The sequence below is a fragment of the Amblyomma americanum genome, chromosome 1, assembly GCF_052857255.1.
Source record: "Amblyomma americanum isolate KBUSLIRL-KWMA chromosome 1, ASM5285725v1, whole genome shotgun sequence".
NCBI lineage: Eukaryota > Metazoa > Arthropoda > Arachnida > Ixodida > Ixodidae > Amblyomma > Amblyomma americanum.
In genome coordinates this window covers 37066659-37086884 of record NC_135497.1, presented here as the reverse complement: position 1 = coordinate 37086884, position 20226 = coordinate 37066659, and the positions used below count along the sequence as shown (strand labels likewise).

Genomic DNA, 20226 nt, shown 5'->3' with positions numbered 1-20226 from the left:
TGATCTCCATTCGCCCAAAACGGGTTTTATAGAATGTAGTTTGTTGTTTGTCTGTTCGTCCCATGCAATCTGCCACTTATTCCTGAGTTTACTGTGCAGTAATTTAGAAAAATCCCTCTGTGGTAGGTTAACTTGTTTTATATGGCCAATTCTAGCTTGTGCTGCGCAAGCATCTGCTCTCTCATTACCTAAAATTCCAACATGGCTAGGGACCCAGCAGAATATAATGTTATGTTTTTGCTTTGTAATTTTAACTATGTTATGTATAATTTTTCCTATTATGGGTTCAGCAGCGTTTGTAGAATGCAGCGCTTTTAGCATACTCAGTGAATCGGTGTAAATGATGCTATTTTTTATGTTTTGTTTTACTATTTGTTCTACAGCCACAAAGATGGCATAACACTCCGCAGTAAATACCGATGCATACTGTGGCAATCGTATCATTTTTTCATTTGTTCCTTGAATTACTGCACTTCCGACATGACTTTCTGTTTTTGAGCCATCAGTGTAAAATTCAGTGTAGGTGTCATATTTTTCTTGTAGTGCAAAGAACTCTTGCAGTATGTGCTCGTGTGGCATTTTCTCTTTGTTTACGTGTGTCAGTGTGAAGTCACACACCGAAGGGAGGCTGTACCATGGTGGCAGATATTCATGTCTTTGTGCAATATTCGGTAGGGCGTCCAGCACTGCTAAGTCTTCACATTTATCTTCAAAGCGCATTATTAGTGGCCTGATGAAATGTGGTTTATTATTGAATAATCTTCTCGATGGGCACTTGGTAACAATGGGATAGCAGAGATGTTTAGGAAGAGAACGGGTTTTAAGGATGTACTTGCATGTCAGTGTGACTCTTCTATCCTCTAGTGCAGGCTCATTAGCTACAATGTAAAGACTGTTTATCGGGGATGTTCTATATGCTCCACTTGATAGTCGCAGACCAAGATTATGAACAGGGTCCAGTCGTTTCAAGTAGGATGCTCTTGCTGAACCGTATACTATGCACCCATAGTCCAGCTTGGAGCGTACCAGAGAGCGATATATGTGTAATAGGCATGTTCTATCGGACCCCCACCGTTTTCGCGAGAGCACCTTTAATACATTGAGGGCTTGGGATGCTTTCTTTTTAAGGTTGTTAATGTGTGGTAGAAATGTGAGTTTCTTGTCAAAATGAGTCCTAAAAATTTATGTTCTGGTTTAATTGGTAGTGTGGCTTGATTCAAGTATAGGTTGGGATTGAATTGTAGGCCTCGTCGCAATGAGAACAGAACGGCTACTGTTTTTTGAGGAGAGAACTTGAACCCATTTATCTCTGCCCAAGCAGCTAGTTTATTTAGTGTGATTTGTATTTGTCTCTCGCAGGACGATATGCTGGAGGATGTGCATGCTATCTGTAGGTCATCTACATAAACCGAATACATTATGGACTTGGGTATTACTTTGGCTAACGAATTCATTTTTACTACGAAGAGTGTCGTGCTTAGAATGCAACCTTGGGGTACGCCATTCTCTTGGGTGAAAGTCATGGAGAGAGTTGTTCCTAGGCGGACCCTAAATGTGCGGTTAGCCAGGAAGTCGTTCAAGCAGTTCAGCATCCTGCCGCGGATCCCTAGCTCTGCTAGGTCATGGAGGATGCCGAATTTCCACGCGGTATCATAGGCCTTCTCCAAATCGAAGAAGACCCCGATACAGTGCTGTTTGTGGATGAACGCCCCCCGGATGGTGTTTTCTAGGCGGACAAGGTGATCAGTGGTTGAGCATGCTTTCTTAAATCCACATTGATATAAATCTAAGAGTCGAAGAGATTCAAGTGTGAAGGTCAGTCTAGTGTTTATTATGCTTTCGAAAGATTTAGCAATGCAGCTGGTGAGGGCTATCGGTCTGTAATTGTTAGGACTTGTTGGTGGTTTTCCGGGCTTCAGGAAAGGTACTATTATTGCTTTCTTCCACTCCTCAGGTATATTCCCAGTTGTCCATATTTCGTTAAAGAATTTCAACAGTGCCTGCACGGCAGCCTCAGAGAGATAGGGTAGTTCTCCACACAAGGTTAACCCTAGCCGCCCATGAAGAAATGAAAAAACCGAGAAATGACGAGGAGACAGGACAGTAGTCAGAAAGAAGATAGGAAAGTAAAAGATGTAGAGGAGGACAGGAAAAGGCGACTGCCGATTTCCCCGTCGGGTCAGGCCGGAGGTGCCGTCTACAGGAAGCTGAGGCCAAAGTGGTGTGTTGCCTCCGCCGAGGGGCCTTAAAGGTCCAAACGCTCGGCATCGGCTCAACCACCAGGATCCCCTTTTCCCCGGACACGGCGATGCCACGCACGGCGAGGCGCGGGTGCTCGGGTCTGTGGTGATGCACAGTTCACCATCATCCCCCTGCGGGGATGTCCCTGCGGATGCTCGGGAACCCGCGGTGTCGCCACTCACCATCGCGACGCCTGCAAGCTGCAGGCGCCCCCCTGCGGGGCGCTGTTCATTTCATGTATCGTACAATTGTAAAAAAATAATACTGTTTTTACACACACGGTGGATGCATGTTCATAATAAACATGGCCCCTACTCTGGCTATCGAAGAGTATAAATTTTTTTTTCTTTGCGTAATTTATGTGCCCCTGTCTTCATCCCATGAACATTAATACTGAAAATGTGCTGCCAGGAGACAATTCAGCATCCATGAGGCATGCTTGCACTCACGTCACCACATGTTAGGCGGAGGACACATGCCCACTGAAATTTGATGCTTTGAATGCAGCACCATAAATATCGCTACTCTGACTGATCTACGACACGTAGTGGCACGTAGTCCCATCCTTGAAGTCAATGCATTAGGAGAAAACCTGCGTCTTCCAGCCCACGACAAATGCATGCCTGGTCCTTGCATTAACCTGCCACTGAATGTACTGTCTGCAGTCATTGATATCAAATAATGATGGCATCCAATGTAGAAGTGGCTACCTACAGCTTAAACAGCTGTTTCCGACCACAATATGCACACTGCCATGAGTTTCACATCTGAACGTTCACACAAACATGAACATTGTGGACTACAATGCAGAAATGCAGCACTGTAAAAGCACTCACCTGAACAGTCACGGGAAGCAGGTAAAAGAAACAGTGCACGCGCACTTCCAGGTGCAACACCAATAGGCAAGTGTCTGCGATTTCCTGAAATTCCTTTGCCAGCTCCTCCAATGTCCTGACAAGGTCAAGAGAGGAGAAAGAAGCTCATGACAAATGTAAAGTCTTCAGTTCCAGGCATAAAGAGACTAATGCTTACTGGACTGTGGCATCAGGCATAGGCGGCAAATCCTGAACCTGCAAACCGTAACATCATGTCTCAAATCACAACAAAAGAAGTTTTCCTAGAGCTCCTGCACACTGCAAGACCCATTTCTGCCTAACAGACAAAATGTTTTCATCAAAAAAGAACTGCAGACTACTACCCAGACTACTGCATTGTGCACCTGATGCAGGCGCAGAGGAATTCATAACGCCAGGTTGGAAAGATCGATTCATGCATGAACATGTGCACTAGAAAACAGGGCAACTGAGGCAGCACCCCTTACCAGATATACCCGGTTAAGCAAAACAAACAATGCACATTAGAAATCAGCACAGAGATGTCAACTACAAAACTGGTCCCCAGTTTCCATTACCCAAAGATGGCAGAGTCCCATTAGAGAGAGCAATATGTACACACCTAATTTCCACAAGATTAGTTCCATATAAAACAAACTCTTCCTTATTCCACTAGCTAAACAAGAGCTTGCTTACATCAGCCTTGAGCAGACAAGGGAAGGGAAAAGAGGAGCTTATGACATACATGACAGAAGCCAACAGTCACCGAAACCAAGGAGCATAGGGGATGGGTTTTTTCTCCCCTTAATTGATGGTGTTCATCAATGGGAGATTAATAGGGTAATTATTTAAAGATAATTGATTAGAAAGCACAAGAAAAACAACCATATGCCGTCAGTGGGATCCGAACTCACGACCTCCAAATTTCGCGTCCAGTGCTTTACCAACTGAGCTACAGCAACGGCTGCCCAATCTTCTGCTTTCGGGAATATTTATGTGCAGTGTAACCGAACCTTGAGAGTGTTCACCAGTGCCACCCTCGTCCACAGCGATGGACATTGTACGTCCTGTATTACCACGAGTGCCACACAGGAACGTGATCAAACTTTGAGGATAGAGCTGTGCAATAGCCCTTTTATGCTATCCATTTTTTTTATGCTACCCATGCCATGGGTGGCATAAACATTTGCACTCACGGGGCATACTACGTTTGCTGCTATGGACGAGGATGGCGCTGGTAAACACTCTCAAGGTTCACTTACATTACACATAAATACCACCAAAAGCAGAAGACTGGACAGCAGTAGCTCAGTTGGTACAGCACTGGACACGAAATTCGGAGGCCATTGGTTCGGATCCCGCCGCCGGCATGCGGTTGTTTTTTCTTCTGCTTTCTAAACAATCATCTTTACCATAATTACCCTATTAACCTCCCAGTATTGAACACTACCAATTAAGAAACAAAAAATTCATCCCCTATGATCCTTGGTTTCGGTGAGTGTTGGTTTCTGTTTCATCAGCTTTGTAAGAAGAGTATGGTTTCTGTATGCTAAAAACCCCATCCTCATGCTTGAAAGAGTGCAATGTAAAGCTGAGCACTTCATTTGCAATCGCTCAAAGCACACTGATTAACTAACTTGACTTCTTTGTCATGCGGACTTGCAACCCCAGTGAGCAAAGCCCAGCTTCAGCACTTAAAGCTAAAATCAGTGGAGGAAATGGCCAAGAGCTAATAGGAGCAGGCCTTGTAGCAGGTAAGAAGTCAATTTGGAGCAGCTTTCTGACGAAAATTCGATGGCGAGAAGTAAAAAGTGAATTTATAGCACTTAAATAAAGATGCCTCTTGACTATGGCCACTGACACCTCGGAAGCATAGATCGAGACTGCAGGAAAATAAAAATGTGACAATAACTTTAGCTGCATATAATGCAAGCAGTGCTATTTTTATTCTTTTACCTTTCTGCAACTCCAGTGGACAGTGAGGAGAACTCCACCCAATTTTTGTTATGGCTCTTTCTATGTGTTATCTAGCAGCATAAGACACACACAAAAATTTTCCTGCAACCCGATTAAAACTCCTGACAACGATACCGAGAAGGACTCTGAGCTCACCATCGTGGAGTGTATAGTGATGTATCCTAGCCTTTGTGATCTGCACCCAATAAACTGTGTTGACGCATCACAGTTTACTTGTGCAACCAGCTAGTGAAGGCAACACATGTATTTCACTTTTTCGCCTTTTCTAGCTTAAAAAAGCTTACAAAAGCAGAGGACTGTCGAATTATTAAAAAAATCATTCAGCCAGAAAAAAAAAACTGATCTGATTTCTAAGGGGTCGGTGTTTTCTGTCCATTCAGACTGAAGGCTTCACTCCATTCAAAATCTCGCCACGCAGATTCTGCAAGTAACAGACAATGACTGCTCGGCATTCAATGGCTATACTGTTGTTGGCACATCACTGAAAAGTGCACACATGTGACGGGACAAATCTCAGGTGCGAAGTTAAGCACACCACAGCGGGACTTGCACTGCGACCACTGTACGCAAGGCTCAGAACGTAGAAACAATGGTGACAAGAAAAGATAAGGTAGAACTACCCAACACCTGAAAGAAGTGGTCCTTCAGCTTTATCTTTCACAAACTGAAAATCAACCTAAAAACCAGCAATATGTTATGTTTATACTTTTTGATGGCTCACACCTGAAGAGAGGTGTAGTGGCAGTTACTGTACATAGGTATTGCTACCAAAGGGCTGAGACTGCCATGCGCTTTGTCATAAGTATGCATGCTGTCTTTGTTCTGAAACCCACTGCCGTTTTCTTCCACTCAGCCTCAGAGTAGTCCTACACCTCCCACAAACTTCACCGCCACCTCCTCAAGTCGGGAGGAAAGGACTAAGGACGAGAGAGTTCCACAAACTGTGACGACCATTCAGGTCTGCAAGGCACAGGACATTCAACAATGACATGAGCTTGTCATCACGCATGCACAATGTGAAGTATTGGCGATTTTCACGAAATCGACGCCACACAGCAGCGGTGCCGCTAAGTAGTCTAAAGGATCGGCGTTCACGGAACCGCATCATTTGATCCCTTGGGATTGCTTCACCGGCACAATCAGATGTAATTGCCCCCGTTTTCCTATAAAAATATACGTTAGGAGCACTGTAACGTAGACATTTGTCTGCTAACAAGATAAGAGAGCAGCCAAGCGTTGTGTCATTTTTATGGTGCCAGCAATAGAGAGAGCATGAAAATGAAGTTTTCCCTCTGTAGTAGAATGCTTGCAGGATCATGACGGTGCAGTTCTTATCAGGCCCCGAGCCTATATTTTTTAAAAGATAATTTTACAGGACTAGAAAGGCCTATGTAAATATGAGGTGCTACTGCTGACAATACGTGACTAACAGGCACCTTCCAAGTGCAAAGAGTTTTGTGCCTGACCGTCTGTGTAATGACAGCTCTTATTAAAGTATGAATGCAGGGTGGTACAGTCGAGTACAGATCTGGATATTTCTAATTATCGGCTATATCGAACACACATATTATCCCCTTGAAAATCCCCTGTAAAAGTTTAGGAAAGTCGCGCTTTACAACGAACTACAATTCTGCCAGCAATTCGGTATATCGAGCTGCACGCTGCGGCTTTGGAAGTGGTGCTGTTCGATCACTATCTACACGCAGAACAGGGTCAGCTGCGCGACCTTGAGCCCCACCTGGCAGCACTTCCGCTATGAAAATGCGTGACGAGGTGAACGTTGGATGTGCTTGAGGGTGCCTTTCGGTCTTTTGTACTCATTTTTGCACGCCACATCGCTATCATGCGGTGAAGCCAACATAACTAACTAAAACCTAGCGAATGCCCTTTGCTGCAGAAGATGTTACGGAAACCAGCTGTATCAAGATTTGAATGAACGATTATTCTATTTTTGATGTACTGGAAGCAGGATTAGCATCTTATGATAGGCAGTGGCTAATTCCAAAGCAGCATGCGCAGTGGCTTCAATGCAAAGCAGGTTAGGTCTAGCATGAAGAGTACGGCAAGCGTGGGTGCAATGTATTCTCGCTTCTAGGGTACTGAGAAGCTTATCTATTCCCTCATTTTTATATATCAAATAGCTGATACATCGAACTATTTAGCGATCCCACTTCGAGTTCGATATATCCGGGTTCGACTGCAAGGGTATTTGTTACTCATGGAAAAGAGGTGAGGTGTATGACGATTTCATTACAATTCCATTCCATTCTGTGTTTTCTGCGCTTTTTCATTGCCCACTACACTCACTATGATTGGAGTCGGCAGATAAGAACAGAACTGGATTACTTGAGGAACTCCCTGGACTAGGCCATGAAAATTGCCAGTGTAGAAGGTTAAAATTGCGTAAAATGAAAATAAACCAACTAGCCCGCAACCTCCCTCGAAAGTGATCCAACTAGCCCACAAGAGCATCCTACCAAAGCCAATATACGGCTTATTCATGTGACTTCAATTGTATGACGCACCTAGGCAGGCAATTATGGCAGGCAACAAGATGGCGGTTGCATTGCATTGCAGCCACATGAACGAGACAATTCTCTTGCCTGGAAAATCCGGTAATAACCCCCACTGCAAGGCGTGACAGAAGGGACTTTTATAACCGCCCTCGACACACCGATTAGAGAAGCGGGGTGTGCTGCCCCCTCACCATCTCCTTTGCGCAGTGTCTTTTGGGCCCATGAGCACTTCTCAGTTGGATAGTGTCAAACCTCACAACAGTATGGTGTCATCCGGTCTGGATGTCATCTCAAATGTATTTTTAAAGCGATGTGAGCAGCAAACATCCCCTTTTCTGCACACTATTCTAGTCGAGTCACTAAGCACTGATACGCTACCTGCTGACTGGCTTTGCACTAAGATAATCCCTATCCATAAAGACAGGGTTAATGGGAGAGACATGGCAGAGGCCTTTGCTCTGCAGTGGGCGTAGTCAGGCTGATGATGATTAAAGTTGATGATGATTATCCATAAAGCAGAAAATAACATGCTCCTTGACAACTACAGACCCATATCTCTTACAAGTGGTTGTTGCAAGCTTATGGAGGACACTTAAGAAAGCAATCATGAGTTACCGTATTCACTCGCGTAATTTGAGCACCACCAAATTTTTACCCGGATTTCTGAAAAAAAAAAAAAACTTCTACTTGCACACACTGCATCCTCTGCTGTGCCAGACCACCAGCATATATGCGGGTGCACTCAAGGCAGGCTGGGGAAGATTGGCGCGGTCCTGTCGCCGTGTGCGGTTGCAAAAGGTGCGAGTGGCAAGGGCACGTGTTGTGTGCCGTTAACCTGGCTCAGTCGCTCAGGCGGTCACTTTCCTGGGTGAACAATTGCGAGCGCGCCTGTATCCGAAACAGTTCGGTTTGCCCCTAGTCAACGGCACCGCACACGAGAGTGCTGTTTTATCAACAGTTATCTCCTTTGCCTCCCACTGCTGGCTTCGCGATTGTAATGTTGCACGTTTATTGCTTTGAGCTACGCACGTGCCATCATGCCATCTTGTAGTCCCACGGGAAACTAGATAACGTGGGGCGGGAAGGGAGGGGGTATGCATTTTATATTCGGAGTTAACTTTTCCTTTTTGGCCAGCGAGGAGTGCGAGATGGGGAGGTCTACGTATAGGCATTAAAGGGACTATGCAAGGAATTCAAAGTAGCTTGTAAATGTTTTCTATGTTTAGAAATGATGCTAATGAGCATTCACACCAAGTATAAGTCTTCGGAACGGTGCCGGCAATTTATTATAAATAAAAAAAAAACAACGTGTTTTTTAAAATTCGTGGGCCGATTGGTGTGCTCGTAGTGACCGATTTTGGAACTAAAATAGTGGAACAAAGACGTCACTGTACCATGACGTCGCCAGGCCACCACACGCTCTCTCATTCGCTGGAGCCACGGCAGCCACGACGTCACGGGCACACTTCCGGTAGCCGTGAAAATCGTCTGCTTGTGCCGCCGCGCGACTCTCTCGGGCAAGCGCGGGCCAGGGCATTGCCTTCGCGCATATGGTTTCAATTTTCCTCTGCCGCCTCCTTTTGTCAAGAGTTCCGGAGCCACTCGCACGGCTCTTCGTGGGCACGCATAGGGCTCGATGCCCATCGCGGCTGTAAGAGCGAGCAGTCGCGCTCCGAGGTCCGGGTTTATTACTGCTAACTATAATAGACGACAAGCAAGAAACCCGACGTGCGCCGCAATCCAGGAAGGCGAAGAGAGACCGGAGAGATGCCGCCATGCCGCCGACGCTGCTGCTGGGGGGTTAGGAGCGACAACCGGAAGTTGCAAAGCGAACGTCATCTGATGACGTATTCAAAGGCGGGGCGCAGTCCCAGACCTGTTTTCTTTATTTTTGTCTGGTGCCCCGCGTGTATGTGTTGAGGGGGGAGAGGAGGAGCGTAATTTTTAATCGTCTATATCTTCGTTGTTATTGATGCTAGCTTAAAAATCCTTGCGTTGGGGTGACTTGTGATGAAATGCCTATCTCTCGTCTGCTTTATGTAATCTCAATTAATTTATTGCATAGTCCCTTTAATATACAGTGTATATTGCGTGTTATGACCTTTGTTGAGATTTTTAGGGCGTGTACAGGAAACTTTTGCATAATTTGCACATTCACTTTTAGAAGCCTTAATTTAAAGAAAAAAAAGTGTGCAAATTACGTGAGTAAAGATGGTATTTGGAAGAAAACAACTAACTGAACCTGATGAAACACTGATTCTAGAAAGGGCTATATACAGTAATGCGATTATTACAAATAACACGACTTCACAAAAGTAATGAATTCCCGAGAACAAGTTGATGGGATATTGATTTTTCTAAGGCTTATGGCCATGTTGTACACTGTAATTTAACTGAAAAATTTGAAGCTGATCGGCATTATTCTAAAGAAATAACATGGATAGAATCTTACCTATCAAATCGCACCCAATATGTCGTGATAAATAACAGTGAACAAAGAACATGGAAGTGGCTTCTGGTAACCACAAGGATCTGTTCTAGGACCATTATTATTTCTTACATACATTAATGACATTGGTTCTTGTGTTGAGGATAGGGGAAAAACCTGACCTTTCGCGACGATTGTGTGATTTAAAAAGTTATGCGGGGACTAGAAGACCAAGTAATACCCGTGCCAATGGCAGTAAATGGTTCAGGGCTGAAGTTTGTTAATGGCATCATTTTTGGAGTTCGTGCTACACGTCCACATTTAATGTCATTATACGAAAGACACGATCACGATCATGCTTGCAAGGCAGTGAAAATTTTCACCTAAATATAAACAGTGCTGATGAGCACAGTATCTCGGGAATGTTATTCAAATCCAATATAAAAATTATTTCGCAGAAAATACCACTGCTCTTGCCTGACAATTATAAAGTAGCCATAAACTCGCGTGTCAGCACACAAGCCGAGAGCATCCGTCAGAAGTGCTGGTAAAAATGGCGCCCTTCGCACCAAAAATGCAGTAGAGACGGCTCACCTGACTGAACTGTTATGAATTAACCATTTACTATTGGTTGAGAAGTTGTTACTAACAAAGTTGCATGCTTTTCTGCGTGTGGAATAGGGACGAGAGTACGCATTGCCCAGGCGAATGAGTTGTGGCAAACTCAGTAGGTCGCGAATGGCAGTAAAGCTAATGCCATTAAATTTATGCGTATGGAACCGCTCGAATAAGGCAGTAAGCACTTAATGGCATTAAAATTGCCCGTGTCACAGGGGCACGGGTATAAGACTGAACATATTGCTACGGACGCTGGGAGGACGACGAATTGGTTGGTTACGAAGACGACGCTGAGGTGCGCGCTTGTGTGCTGAGAGTCTACTCCAAGCCATCGGTTCCTTGCGTAGCAGGTTACCTCTGCTCTTTCTACTGCTGCTTCTAGCTGCCACATATCATTTGGTGGAGGTTGCTAAATTCGATCTCCGACCTCAAGCTGGCTCTCCGTCGTTGCCGCCGTCTCGCCAACATGTCTACCGAGTACGAGCCATCTCCCTCTCCGTCAACACCGCCAGCGGTCGTCGTCGCCCACCACCGCGAACCGGGCACGTTCTGCGGCACAGACGACGTTGATGTGGACGACTGGCTGGCCCTTTACGAATGCGTCAGCACGCACAACAGGTGGGATCCAACGCTGATGCTCGCTAATGTGATATTTTACCTGACCGGCACCGCGAGAGTGTGGTTCGAAACCCACGAAGATGACTTGACCTCATGGGACATATGTAAGCAGAAGCTCCACGACCTCTTCGGAAAACCCATCGGCCGCCAACTCGCCGCCAAGAAGGCACTCGCGTCCCGCGCCCAAACTTCCTCTGGGCCATACATAGCCTACATACAAGACGTCCTCGCCTTGTGCCGTAAAGTTGATAAAGACATGTCCGAAGCAGATCGAGTTGGCCACATACTGAAAGGCATTGCCGACGATGCCTTTAATCTGCTTCTATGCAAAGACTGTTCCACGGTCGCTTCTGTTCTTGAGGTGTGCCGCCGTTTCGAGCAAGCCAAACACCGGCGCATTTCTCACCGTTTTGACCGGCTGCCGAACACTGCTGCTAGCTCCTCCTGTGAAGATCTGCCAACATTGCTGCAGCCTTCCGACCTGGCTAACTTAACCCGTATCGTGCGCCGCGAACTGGAGGCGATGACGCCCGCTGTTTCTTCCTTGCCACTGCCGGACAACACTTTGGCCCTCACCCAAGCCGTCGTTCGCCAGGAAGTTGCGAACTTGGCCGTCCCTTCTCCTCGCGTCGTGGACAACGCTCATGCCAGCCCGGACCCTCCAGTGATCGCAGCTGCCACTTACAGTCGCAGCTTCTCGCCTCGGTACCGATATCGCAATCCTGCCGAATGGCGTACCTCCGATGACAGGCCGATCTGTTTTACCTGCTCTCGCGTCGGACACATCTCCCGTCACTGCCGCAGCCGTTGGTCCCCGCCACCTCGCCCCTACTCCTTCGTCGACCGCTGCAACGACTACGGCCCGCACCGCTTCACACCATGACTCGATCCGCTCCCTGACGAGCCCGCTCCGCACGCTCGTGGGTCCAACCGCTCACCTTCCCCATTAGGTTGCCGCTCCCGTTTTCCTCCCACACGCCGCAGCCCTTCTCCTTCGACCTCCCGCCATATCTCGGAAAACTAGCCGATGCAGCCCCCGGAGGTGACGCTGCATCATTGACCCGGCCTGAAAATCCTCTCTTAACCCCCGCTGCCCAACGTAATCTCTTGAATGTTCTTGTGGATGGTGTCCCGGTCCTTGCCCTCATTGATACTGGTGCCCAAGTGTCTGTCCTGAGCTCTTCTTTGCGCCGCCGTCTGAAGAAAGTTTTAACGCCTGCCGCCATGTCCACGGTTCGCGTCGCCGATGGCAGCCCCGCTGCCGTGATTGGAATGTGCACTGCGAGAGTCAGCATTGCCGGGCGTCATATACCCGTTCTGTTCACCGTCCTGACCCGGTGCCCTCAGGACATAATCCTTGGCCTTGACTTTTTAACCGCCCATTCAGCTCTTATTGACTGTTCCTCAGGCCTTCTTCGATTGGATCTGCCCCTGTGCAATGACGACTCCACCAGCTCACCTCGCCTTCAATCCACCGTATTTGCTCGTCTCCCGCCACAAACTGCTGTCTACATCCCTCTGTCGCCTTCTCCTCCCGTCCCTGATGGAGACTACGTAGCCTGCCCTATCACCGCTGTGATTCTGAATCGTAATGTCCTCTTTCCCCACACCATTGTCCACATCACCAACAACTGCACCTGCATCCCTGTCCTCAACTTCAGCCTGTCCCCTCAGGTACTTTCGACCGGCATTTCCCTTGCTGATCTGTCCCCATTGACCGATTGCACAGTTTCTGTCCTGGCTCCTGACCCAACGACTGCCGTCTCCAATGTCCCTACATCGCAACCCTCCCGTGAGGACTCTATTTCCCGGATGATCGCGGCCGATCTGCCCTCTGCTGATTCTACAGCTCTTCACAGCCTTTTGTCCTCCTACAGTGATATTTTTGACTTTGGGGACCGTCCCTTGGGTCAAACCTCTGTTGTCGCCCACCACATTGACACCGGCGAAGCCCGCCCTATTCACGGACGGCCCTATAGAGTCTCCCTCGCAGAGCACCGTGTTATTCAGGCAGAGGTGGACAAGATGCTGGCCCGCAACATCATCGAGCCTTCAAGTAGTCCTTGGGCATCCCCTGTCGTGCTTGTTAAAAAGAAAGATCAAACCTGGCGATTCTGCGTCGATTACCGCCATCTGAATGCCATCACAAAGAAAGACGTCTACCCTTTACCCCGAATTGACGACGCTCTTGACTGCTTGCACGGCGCCAGTTACTTTTCCTCCATCGATCTTCGCTCAGGGTACTGGCAGATCGCTGTCGATGAACGGGATCGGGAGAAAACCGCCTTTGTCACCCCGGACGGCCTGTACCAATTTAAAGTTATGCCTTTCGGCCTGTGCAATGCCCCTGTGACCTTTGAGCGCATGATGGACTCCCTCCTGCGCGGTTTTAAGTGGACGACATGCCTCTGCTACTTAGATGACGTGATTGTTTTTTCGTCCACATTCCAAAGCCACCTGCATCGCCTTTCAGCCATCCTTGCCGTCTTCCGCCGCGCGGTCTTCAGCTGAACTCGAAGAAATGTACCTTTGGCCGCCGTCAGCTCAAGGTCCTTGGCCACTTGGTCGATTCTGCTGGGATCCAACCCGACCCCGACAAAGTCCGCGCCGTGCTTTCTCGGCCTATGTTCCTATTTCCGCCGGTTCATCCAGAACTTTGCGGAAATAGCCCGACCTCTTACCACGCTCCTCAAGAAGGACATCCCGTTCTCTTGGGGACCCCCCCAAGCTGACGCCTTCAGAGCCCTTATCAGTGCCCTCACTGCTCCACCTGTGTTGGCGCACTTTGATCCTTCAGCCCCTACGGAACTTCGGACCGATGCGAGCGGCCATGGCATTGGTGCCCTACTTGCTCAGCGGCAACGCAACAAGCTTCGCGTTATTGCGTACGCCAGCCGTCTCCTTTCTGTGTCAGAGCGCAACTCTTCTATCACCGAGCGGGAATGCCTCGCTCTGGTTTGGGCTATTGCAAAATTCCGCCCTTACTTGTTTGGGCACCCTTTCTCTGTTTTCACGGATCACCACGCCTTATGCTGGCTTTCTTCGCTCAAAGACCCTACTGGCCGGCTGGGGCACTGGGCTCTTCACCTTCAAGAGTACACATTTTGTGTCGTCCACAAGTCCGGCCGCTTGCACCAGGACGCGGATTGCTTGTCCCGTTACCCTGTCGATCCGCCTTCCTCCAACGAATGCGAGGCTGACGCCTGCGTCTTATCCATCTCGGCCTTCCGCAACATTGCGCAAGAACAGCGCTTGGATTTGTCGCTACGTTCCCTCATCGACCGCCTCACTGCCAACCGCTGTGATGCGTCCCTCGCCCCGTTTGTACTCCATGAGAACGTCCTCTACCGGCGCAATATGCGGCCTGACGGCGCTGACCTCTTGCTCGTGGTCCCTCAACACCTGCGCAGCAGCGTCCTTGAACAGCTTCATGACGTTCCCACGGCCGGACATCTTGGAGTCTCCCGCACCTACGACAGCGTGCGCCGCCGCTTCTTTTGGCCCGGTCTATACCGTTCTGTCCGCCGTTATGTGGCCGCTTGCGAACTGTGCCAACGGCGGAAGACGCCCTCGGTTCTCCCTACCGGGCACCTTCAGCCAATTCCCATCCCCGTAGACCCGTTTTCCCGTGTCGGCCTCGACCTGCTCGGCCCTTTTCCTGTGTCTGCTATGGGAAACAAATGGATCGCGGTCGCGACGGACTACTCCACGCGCTACGCTATTGCTCGAGCGATCCCAACCAGCTGCGCAACTGATGTCGCTGACTTTCTCCTGCACGACGTCATACTCCACCACGGTGCTCCCCGTCACCTGCTCACCGATCGCGGTCGCTGCTTTCTTTCCAAAGTGGTCGCCGAACTCCTCCGCTCCTGCTCCGTCCGTCATCAATTCGCCACGGCCTACCATCCGCAGCCGAACGGCCTCACTGAACGTCTGAACCGTACCCTCACCTACATGATTTCCATGTACGTCTCCGACCATCACCGCGACTGGGATATTAGCCTCCCATTTGTTACATTCGCCTACGATTCTACGCGTCACGATACAGCCGGTTTCTCCCCTTTTTACCTTCTCTTTGGCCGCGATCCTTTGCTGCCCTTCGACAGTGTACTGCCCGCCACCGCCTCCACGAGTCCTTACGCTCGGGACGCCATCGCTCGCGCCGACGCTGCCCGTCTTGTCGCCCGCCAGCGGCTGTCGACCTCCCAAGTCAATCAGAAACGACGTCATGACTGTCGCCGTCGTGAAGTCACCTACTCTTCTGGCTCCCTTGTGTTACTCTGGATCCCTTCCCACCGTGTGGGCCTTTGTGAAAAACTGCTCCCCTGATATACAGGCCCTTATCGGGTCGTACGTCCGGTTACCGCGGTGTCGTGCGAGATCACCCCGCTACATCCGCCATCTCCGGCCGCTGCACCCCGCACCGACATCGTCCATGTGTCCCGCCTCAAACCTTACAACTCGCCGTCTAGCTGGCCTGTGTAGTGCGCACCGGGACGGTGCTTTTGCCGCGAGGGGGGGTCATGCTACGGACGCTGGGAGGACAACGAAGTGGTTGGTTACGAAGACGACGCTGAGGTGCGCGCTTGTGTGCTGAGAGTCTACTCCAAGCCATCGGTTCCTTGCGTAGCAGGTTACCTCTGCTCTTTCTACTGCTGCTTCTAGCTGCCACGTATCAATATCATTAAAATAAGAGTGCTCGCTGGTGCGAAACATGGGGCATAAAAATAAATGTAGAGAAAACCAAATATTTAAGTGCAAGCTATAAAAAATTGCAATTGAGGTTTAATTATAAACTAGGAAAGTCTGAGCTCCTCCAAACAGGCACCGTTAAGTATTTAAGGGCAACATTTACGAGTACATGAAAATGGGATGTGCATATTAACAAGTGTGCAAAACATTTGAGACGCTATTATTTTTACAATAAAAATTATCCACAGCTCCTCATTATGTAAAGCTGCAAGCCTACAAACCCTAGTCCAACCCATTTTGGATATGCTAGCACAGTCTGGAATCCTTATCAAGAGTACTTAATAGATAAGGTAGAGAGGGTACAAAATAAAGTGGCAAGAGTTATCTATTCAAAAGATTCTCGGTATGATAGCGTCAGTGCACTTAAAACACAAGCAGGTATTCCCACACTTGCAAGTAGACATCGCATTGCCACCATGAAGTTCCTTTTCATGCTTTATGTTAATATGCTTTTTGTCTGTTAATAACAACAAAGACCAGTACTTGCAACCATTACACCATTACATTAAACGAAGAAATCATGATAAGGATGTTAGGCCATATGTCGCATGTTGCAATACATTTAAGTTTTCTTTTTTTTCCATTGTCCATCGAGATTTGGAGTTCTTAACCAAGAGATGATGTCGACAGTGATTCTGTCTAGCTATGTCACTAAATTAGAATCTTTTTCTTCCTTTCTTCTTTCACTCCCTCCTTTATCCCTTCCCTTACGGCGTGGTTCAGGTGTCCACCGATATATGAGACAGATACTGCGCCATTTCCTTTCGCCAAAAACCAATTACTATTATTATTATTCTTCCATTCTGTTCCGTAACGCGGAATTTTGTGTTTGTTCTTTTCAAACCTGGGTGGAAAGACATCGTATTACACTGATGTGCTAAAAGCCTGTACAAAATGATACACATTGTGGATACCCCTACAACCTACTACCTGTATGGGCCTGTCAGGGCTCACAGTATTGCTAAATAAACACAAAAAATCTCCATCTGCCTGGTGATAGCTTCCCCGGGGTGTTCACACCAATGCATTTGATTCACGAATTTTACATGGAGATGAGGAGTTGCAGCACCTGCAGCCAATTCAGACTCGTTCCACCATTCGTTCCAAATCGTTCTCGCTTCAATCTGGATAATTCCAGCTGCTGGTGCGGTCCCAGCCAATGCCCACATAAGTATACGTCGTTGATCGCTCACTAATTCGGATGTTACAGGTCTCGAACCAGTTAATTCGAACAGGCTTCTGAAGGGAGGCGAGCAATTGTCAATATAGCAAAGACACCGTCAAAAAAAGGCTTTGCACCGGTAATATTCACGCTTTCAACTTGACCATAAATCATAAACAAGTAAAATGCTGTGGCCCTGAAAAGTTCAAATCTATGTGAGCTACTATAAGAATAGGGACTACACAATGCCTGTGCCCAGCTGGCTAAGGCCTAGAGAGAGGCGAAGCTTCCCCACCTCGTCACCTACACTAGAAGCATAACCCCAGAGGACACATTAGTGCGACTGGGCCCCACCACATGCTAACTACAAAATGGGGTCCAAACAATCCCCACAGAGCCAACTGCACTTAATGCACCAAAAATTGCAGTAGCAGGTGTACGTACAGATTCCCTTGGAGAGGCAGGGAGGTAGGCTGACCCACGCTGCTTCTGTGCGAGAAGCACACAGCTTGCCATACTGAGGATCCGTGAGCTCAGCCATTCCTGGGAAGCCGGGAAAAGAAAACTTCACTTGCAATAATTTTCACGGCAAAGCCTTGCTCTACCTTTCCACTGCTATGTCCTTGCCCCCCACCCCCTTCCCATTAGTTCTGATACAGCAGAGACACTTAAGACTGCTTACATGTGAGAAGGAATAAGCCCACCCACTCACTTTGTGAACGCAGCCACCGTGCGGCATGATGTAACCCGATGCCATGCAGCTGGCAATTCTACCTCTGCATGGCTCTACGTAGCCGTCACCGTGGCGCCGCCATACCACAGCCCCCGCTTCGCCTTAAGGGCATGAAGCGATAGCTGATGCATTAATGCCCATATATGCAGAACTGGTCTTTCTCTACTTAACGTTCATAGATCCCCTGTGAGTCCTCATAACCCTCCTGGCATTTAAGCGGTGCACCACTGCCCTGGGTGGCAAGTGTGCTGCCACCGGTGGTGCTCGTCAGACTCTGCAGCTGCTCTTCCCGAGCAACCTCTCGCGACCAATCCTTAATTTAACTGCCACCTGTCAGGTTGCAATAGGTACCATCGAGTGTCAACACACACACACGAGAGAGAGAGAGACGGGCTTTCGGTTAATGGAGCAACTAATGCTTGCGCCTTAAAAGGCACGGCGCCATCACTTGGCTGTCAGTCTGCAGCGATGCCTGCTTTGGCTGTGCATCAGCCAGGTAGCCAGCCAAGACCAGCTGCATGCCTTCTCGGATGCTGAGTGGCATGTCCCTGGTCTTTTCTTTTTCCTTCCTGAAAGTGTGTAGCTGTCCCAGTGCTAAAGCATGTTTCCCTCACCTAGTCATCATGATTGTTCCATTCATTCAGTGCACCAAAACTTTTCACTCGTCACGTGCCATTTGTGCAGTGAAGCCTCTTCACATGAAAGACTTCCGCTTGTGAGAAGGAGAAGGTAGTGACCCTTACCACTATAGAGCAGTTCTACTGCTTCAACATCTTTGACAGTGTGCAAGCAGTAAAGCATTTGAGAGAACTGTGAAAGATCATCATTGCCTTTCAGTTTTCATCTTAACACCAGACTATTTCCCAGCCCTTTCCGGTAAATTACGGTAATTTATGGTAAAAGCTTGTTAATTCAAACTGCACACAGACACCAACACAGTTCGAATCAACGAAAGTTCGAAGCAAGGAACGTGAATATAAATGTGGTACTTGACTGGGAAACAGTTGGGCAGTCAGACTACCGTAATTTATTGTTATAAAGAAATTTCGTAACCACCTTCTGCACTTTTTCCCAGAAGGCAATGGACAACTTCTATTCTAAAACCTGAAGATCGGAGAGGGCCTTGTCTTTACCTTCAATACTGAAGAGGTGGGTGGCATTCAGAACGTCCCAATTTGCACAGCGGAGGGCCGCAATACATTTGGAAAATTCAGGAGCATGCAACCATCCTTTGACTGCTGCTTTTCAAACAAAATGGTTGCACAACTTTTGTGACTTGCAAACTGACACCTGCGAGTTGCGGAGGTTGCGCGAGCATTTAGGCTGAAAATGAAAGTTGCCAGGACGGTTGCATGTTGTCAGATTCAGGCCTTTCGACCCCAAGTCGCAAACAGCTAAACCACTGAGCGTGCTTTTTGGCAATATCCTGCTTGGATAATGGATCGCCATTGAGTTCAAGTGATGGTTTCAATCTTCTTGTGAAGCCTTTTGGTGCGGTTATTACCGAAGATGGACACTTTTAAGTCAGTGCACCACGGCATGCCACATAGGCTTAACTTGGGACAACTGCTGCAACTGCTCGCATGGAACCGAACGCACAGGGCACTAGAAAATTGAGACAGAGATGCAGCAAGCATCAGTGAAAGTGGTAAAAGCTTCAATTCGCTGATTTTGTGCCGACCGCGGTTTTGTGCACAACTGTGGTTTACGAGATCTGGCAACTCTGTGACACGTCTGATTTGCTGTATCTCAGCACTGCTCATATCATCCAGCACTCGACAACGAAAGCTAACACAGCAAGCTATTGAAGTTCTTGCGATCAGCAATTACAAATATCAGAGGTCACACAGCAAGCATGCGGGGCAGCTAGTTGCCACCAGTAACATGAAGAGACCCTTTACAGCCTCACATGCAGTTTTTGCCCTCTCCGCATCCTCCCTGATGAGGCAGCGCAGCCCTGTGGGTGCATTGCTCAGTTGGCTGCCCAAGCATGGTGTGCACACATAGTTCAAATTATCGGCGCTGCTGATTCGCGTTCGTATTAAAGGGCTATTTTTTTTTTGCATAAATTCCAATGGAACATGGACGGTAAGACATACAGCTCAAATTATCCAAAAATTAAGATTAATGAAGTTTGAATTAACAAGCTTTCACAGCACTATAATAAAAACAGTTTTTGGCAGTTTTGGGGAGCATTTGATAAATTGGCATTCAAATAGTTCAGAATGAGTTTAGTCTCTTGAAGTCCAAATGAACGAGGTTTTACTGTATTGTATTGATGCAATTTGAACTATAAAGAACTGCCAACAAGTAGCTTAAACAAGCCACACAAAGTGCAAAAAAACAAA

The 20226-nt window shown here is 47.9% G+C and overlaps 1 protein-coding gene across 1 annotated transcript in view; it reads right to left on the bottom strand.

The window, feature by feature from the left end:
* Sec8 (exocyst complex component secretory 8) overlaps positions 1-20226 on the bottom strand; it is a 112630-nt gene that overhangs the window by 17956 nt on the left and 74448 nt on the right. The window contains exons 21-23 of the mRNA XM_077645457.1: positions 17590-17688; positions 3274-3311; positions 3078-3192 (exon numbers count right to left, since the gene is read on the bottom strand). Of these exons, the coding sequence (XP_077501583.1) occupies positions 3078-3192; positions 3274-3311; positions 17590-17688 (252 nt within the window). The remainder of the gene's footprint in view (positions 1-3077; positions 3193-3273; positions 3312-17589; positions 17689-20226) is intronic.